The sequence below is a fragment of the Miscanthus floridulus genome, chromosome 10 (genome assembly GCF_019320115.1).
Source record: "Miscanthus floridulus cultivar M001 chromosome 10, ASM1932011v1, whole genome shotgun sequence".
In the NCBI taxonomy this organism is placed as follows: domain Eukaryota; kingdom Viridiplantae; phylum Streptophyta; class Magnoliopsida; order Poales; family Poaceae; genus Miscanthus; species Miscanthus floridulus.
Window position 1 is genome coordinate 26,872,861 of NC_089589.1, and position 6,213 is coordinate 26,879,073.

General features: G+C 48.5%; 1 protein-coding gene across 1 annotated transcript; it reads right to left on the reverse strand.

The window, feature by feature from the left end:
• Positions 1-4,891: 4,891 nt before the first annotated feature.
• LOC136489890 (uncharacterized) lies at positions 4,892-5,827 on the reverse strand. The gene has a single exon (XM_066486400.1). The coding sequence runs from the start codon at positions 5,731-5,733 to the stop codon at positions 5,053-5,055; it is 681 nt and encodes a 226-aa protein (XP_066342497.1). The 5' UTR covers positions 5,734-5,827; the 3' UTR covers positions 4,892-5,052.
• Between the last annotated feature and the right edge of the window lie 386 nt (positions 5,828-6,213).

Genomic DNA, 6,213 nt, shown 5'->3' on the forward strand with positions numbered 1-6,213 from the left:
TCTATGACCGTATCTATTTCGGATTGTCCACGCTTTTTGGACAGCCCGCGGATGCGTAGATGGGTTAGTTTCCATGTTCTGCTCTAGTCCGAGACAGAGTTTCGGCATCACCTCCCTGTTGTTCTCCGGATACACACTCTTCTTTGGCAGGACGTGTATCTGGAGAACAGCGGGGAGGTGCTGCCGAAATTCTGTCTCGGATAGGAGTAGAGCATGGAAACTAACCTCATCTACACATCTACGGGTGGGATTAGGACCTATCCTCACCTATTAGACAGTAGGAACACCATGTACATGCAATTAATGGTTACATTACTTGCCGATACATATGTTAGAGGATGGATGACCGTCAGTGGATGTACACGGGCTGGAGAAGTCAGAGTGATTACACCACGGAATGGATGAACAAGACCGATGCTTTCTTGAACAGTGCATTTGGCAACGCTGCTAAAGGACATTGCCTAGTTTTGTGTCCCTGCAGCAAATGTGGAAACAGGAGAAGGGTAAACAAGGTGGAAATGGGTAAACATCTTGTGAAGAATGGATTTACGCCGGACTACACCCGGTGGGTCCACCATGGTGAAGCCCATCGTATGAGAGAGGAGGTGGTGAGACCACGGGTGGAGGCTTTTGATGCTGATGCCGGGGTAGTAGACATGTTAGATGACTTTCACCAAGGACAGTTCAATGAGGGACGTGAGAAGGAGGAGATGGAAGCAGCCGCACAGGCGTTCTACGATATGATGGACTCGGCACAGAAACCCCTTCACGATCGGTCAACGGTGTCTCAACTGGATGCCATTGGACGCTTAATGGGGTTGAAGTCTGAGTTAAACTTAAGTCGACCTGGCTTCGATAAGATGTTGGCCGTGATTGGCACCTTGCTTCCGGAGGGCCACATTCTGCCGAAGAGCATGTACGAGTCACAGAAACTCCTTCGAGCACTTAAGATGCCGTATGAGCAGATACATGCTTGTCCGAAAGGGTGTCTCCTATTTAGGAAAGAACACGAGCATGCAAAGTTCTGTCCAAAGTGTAAATCCTCCAGGTACCTGGAGGTAGACTCTGATGATGGCCAGAAGATTATTTCTAATACATGTAATACTATATTTTTTGTAATTATGTTTTGTTCATTTTTGCATATATTTCTAATACATGTAATACTATATTTTTTGTAATTATGTTTTGTTTATTTTTGCACCTATTTCTAATTACGTCTTGTTTTTCTTTTTTATTGCAGGTGATTGAACAAAGATGGCGGGCGACCGTCATAGGTCTGTGAACTCGATTTACCAAAGACAACGCCGGTCACAGGAGGGGGCGGCAGAGGGATCAAACAGGAGGAGGAGGACCGCTTGCCGCAGGAGGGGGCCGTCTCCTCCCACGCCACGTGAGGAGGACCGCCAGCCGCAGGAGGAGGTGGCGCCCGTGGACGAGTCAGACGAGGAGTTGGTTCGGCAGACGGAGGAGGAGGAGGAGGAGGAGGAGGTGGTGGAGGAGGAGGAGGGGGGGGAGGCAGTAGGCACGGGTTCCGCTTCCTCCAACTCCTCTTCGAGTGTCTACTTGCGAGGTCCCGCGAGCCTCCCACAGGTTCCGCTTCGTCACCAATGCCCACTGATTCGCCCCGAAGGACAAAAGTAAGTAACTGTATATGTTATCACCACTACTTCATATGATATGATGAAAAAAACTAATAATTTTTCTTAATTACTTGTGTAGGAACTGGGTGGTTGTGTCGGGTGGTAGCGCACGGCTAGTCAACGGCATCCTGGGTCTTCTGTGCAGGCAGCACTTCCTCGGCATTGTCACGTACGCATCGAAGACGGAGCCGGCCTACTCGTTTGACCACTACGTCGTCGCCTCCGATGCGGAGTACCCCAACAAGGCGGCGCGAGTGAAGGCAGAGTTTTGGGTAAGTCTCCCTTGCACAACATTGCTCAATACGTCGCATTCATTAGACTTTTCTTGAAATAATGAATCGATACATCGCTTTTGTATGCAGACTTATTACAGATGCGAGGAGGGATTTGAGGCCAGGGCGGAGCAGGCGACTACCAAAGCCTGTAAAAAACTCGTCACCGACATGCATCACGAGGCGCGCATCCAGGCCATCATAACCTACTACGGGTCGAAGCTTGGAGAGAGAAAAACCAAGAAAGACGCAAGAGAGATGCAGCTGACCCGGGAGCAGTACCTTGAGGTAAATGAAGAACATCAACATTGATTCGATTTGAGATTAAGTTGGTTTAATTTGATCTTCTTATATGTCCAATACTTGATGACGTGTAGGTGATTCCCTGGTGGTGGCAAGCGTATCCCGAGTGCTGGGCGATGATGGTGGACAGGTGGTTCACGGAGGAGTACCTCAAGATGCACAGGGATGCCCGGGACCGTCGTTTACTGATGCAAGGTCCAGCACACCATCAAGGCAGCCGCAACCTCGCCGGATACAAACAAGCATGGGTACGCGAATTGATTTATCTATTGTCACGCTCAGTTCTGTCTGATTTCTAATCATCGTGCTGTCTTTCTCGCAGTCGGCGTCACATAGTGGCCAGGCTTGCTCGGACTTCCAGGCATGGTGTATGGCCCACAAGGGTAAGGCGACGTCCGACGTCTCCTTCAACCTGGAGGACCCGCCCGAGGCATACACGAACCCAAGCGTCCACTCCCGCATCAGTGAGTACACTGAGGTGGCGAGGTCGCTCCATGGGGCAGACCACGATCCGAGCACCCAGGACTTCGATGGAGAGGCCGTCATGAGGGCGGGGCAAGGCAAGAAGCATGGACGGTTCTGGCTTGGCGATGGCGTCATCGACACGGCCTCTACTCCCTCTCTCTCCCAGATCCGAGCACGGAGCACGAGCGAGAGCCCGGCCATTCGCACACGGCCGACCGTTGCACAGCACCGGGTCGACGCACTCGAGGTTATTCCTGTTTTACTCGTCATACATTGATCTTTATACACCTTAATTAGCTTTGCATTACTGAAACATTGGAGTGAAATATTGCAGGCCCGGCTGGAACAAGAAATGAAGGAACGTCAGGCCGAGCGGGCCGAGCGGCAGGCCCAGGCGCAGAGGCTGATGGATATTACGGATTTCCTACAAGGGCTTGGGCAACGTATGGGCTTGTCTCTGCCACCTGGGCTGTTGGTTCCACCTCCGCCTCCGCGTTCTGCAGCTGCAGCTACTCCTGTGAGTATCAAAATTTTTTACTTTCACTTGTGCTTTGCTTGTATGGCCTCTATCGTCCTAGATTAGCTATCAAAATAATCTTGTCTCACATGCAATCTTTTCTCCTTTGTGCAGTCTCCATCTGACGGTGGTTCGAATAATCCACCTCATGCACCTACGAATGATGCATCTGGGCCTTCACCACAGTCGCAGTGGCCGAGATGAGTGCATGTTGTATTTTTTACATTTGTTGTTCACTTGGTGATGGACTTGTGATGCACTTGTGGACTTTGATGGACTTGTAAACTTATTTGGATGGACTTAAGCACTTATTATTATATATTGTGATGGATGTGATATGGGCGAATGGATGTGTGGATGGATGAGATATATATGTGATGGATGAGATATATATGCGATGGATGAGATATATATGTGATGGATGAGATATATATGTGATGGATGAGATATATATGTGATATATGTTTGTATGAATGTATTTGTCATGATGGAATGCAAAAAAAAAAATATATTTGCCGTTTTGGGTCACTTTGCCGAGTGTTGCACTCGGCAAAGGACCCCTTTGCCGAGCGCAATGGTCACAACACTCGGCAAAGCTGGCAAAATGGGCGACCAGAAAACAGATTTTCCAGCTTTGTCGAGTGCTGTGACTATAACACTCGGCAAAGAAATTTTAAAAAAAAAATTTAAACTTTGCCGAGTGCCTGCCGTGTTGGCACTCGGCAAAGAGTTTTTTTTTAAAAAAAAATCTTTGCCGAGTGCCTAGAGTGGTGGCACTCGGCAAAGAAAATTTCCAAAAAAAATAAAAGCTCTTTGCCGAGTGCCTTCCGGGTTGACGCTCGGCAAATAATTTTTTTAAAAAAAATAAAAAATCTTTGCTGAGTGTCTGAAGGTTTGGCACTCGGCAAAGAAAATTTTCAAAAAAAAATAAAAGCTCTTTGCCGAGTGCCTTCCGGGTTGGCGCTCGGCAAAGATTTTTTTTAAAAAAATAAAAAAGCTTTGCCGAGTGCATGGAGGGTTGGCACTCGGCAAAGAAAATTCTCAAAAAAAAAAAAAGCTCTTTGCTGAGTGCCTCACGTGTTGGCACCCAGCAAAGAAAGTTTTTAAAAAAATTTAAAAAAATCTTTGCCGAGTGCCGGTAGGGTTGACACTCGGCAAAGTGACCGTCAACGGAACCGGCGCCGTGACGGTCGCTTTTCTTTGCCGAGTGTTTCCGAGGCACTCGGCAAAGCCTTTGCCGAGTGCCCGATAAAATACACTCGGCAAAGAGTGCTTTGCCGATCAATTTTTTGCCGTGTGTGCTTTGCCGAGTGCCGCACTCGGCAAAGGCTTTGCCGAGTGCAATATAGCCTTTGCCGAGTGCCTCAGGCACTCGGCAAAGAACCTGAATCCAGTAGTGAGATGATCGCCTTAGAACCTCTATCTTTATAAGTAATTTTCAGATGCGGGTATTTACCTTGCTAGAGGCTGCCTGGCTATTTATGTAGACGCTGCCTCCTAAAATGATTTTTGTGGCAGGGAACTTCTCTAACTTTAACCATGTATTTTTTTTTTGAAAAAGTATGTTAACATCTACAAGTTGAAACAGATACATCATCATGACATATTTTCGTGGACAATTTAATGAAATTATTTTATCTTGTAAATGTTAGTGTGTTTTTGTATGAACATGAATAAAGTTTGAGCAATTTAACTTAGCATAAAGGTAAACTGTGTTATTATTCGAAACGGAGGAAGTAATATATAGAGGTATGTAATCTCGAGACTCCAGCAAGTGCATGGAAAACTGAAGAAACATATTTATCGGAAACTGATCGAAATTGTGCAAGTGAGTGTCCACATTCGCACGGAAATCTCACTCGTCCTGGAACATATTCATTAGAGACTCCCCTGCGCTTTGAGCAAGACCTCCCACAGCGGCTACATCAGCGGCTAGAGCAAGACCTCCCACAAATTTGCCCAGCGACGACTCCTTTTCCATGCTGCTGCTGGTGGTGGTGGCGGCGGCGGTGATGGTGGTGGTGGTGGAGGGCCTGGCGCCGTGCAGGCACTCGATGTGAAGGTCAAAGTTGCACAGCCCGCAGCGGTAGACCCAAACGAAACAGGGCTCGCGACATGCCGCGCATGCTCCCACGTCGGGCAAGGCCGTCAGGCTGTGATCCGGGTGCAGGTTGCTGCTCGCGGTCTGCGGCAGGCGCGAGCACCGCGGGTGCACGCCGAACCCGCACGGAGCGCAGTGGTACAGGAAGACGCCGGCGGGGACTTCCTCGCGGCACAGGTCGCAGACGCGCCGGCCGTCATCGTCGGTGCGGGCGAGGGTGAGGTCGTGCCACGGGTGCGCGAAGAAGGAGCTCAGGGTCTCCGGGTACTTGGCGCACTCCTCGTGCAGGTCGAAACCGCAGAGGCGGTGGTGGCAGCTGTAGCCGCTGCCGGTGAGCTTCTCCCCGCACAGGTCACAGAGGCGCGGCAGGTGGTACTTCGTCCTCAGCTTGAGCTCGTGTTGGGGATGGGAGAAATGGGCTGCCGGCATGGCCATGGCGTGGATTCGTTCGGATTCTCGGACTGTTACTCGCTCGGCTAGTTTTTTTTACTGTAGTAGTAGTTTAGTAGCTGCTTTTTCTCAAGTGAGCGGTCGTGAACGTTTATGATGATGATGCGTGTCTATATATACACGGAGAACTAGTAGCAAATTAAGCTGCCTGTTCCGGACGAGGTTATTATTATATAAATGTGTGATTATTTCTCTTCTTTTTTTTTTGCTACATATACTTGGGTCACCGGGTCCTTAAGAAAATATATATCTTTGGTGGTCGGTATAAACATCTCGGTGGTCATCGACCCTCAAGAAAATATGTATCTTTGGTAGTTCGTACATATACCTTGGGGGTCATCGGTACTTAAGAAAATATATATATATTCTTGGAGGTGCTACATTTCCTTGACGCTATTCAAAATGTGATATCGTCTTTATTTTCTTGGCTGTCAAACCTTTAAAAAAGGAAAAAATTGCCCCTGG

What these genes read in the sequence shown, in the direction of transcription:
- LOC136489890 (XM_066486400.1), bottom strand. Translation starts at nt 5,733, where the DNA reads ATGGCCATGCCGGCAGCCCATTTCTCCCATCCCCAACACGAGCTCAAG.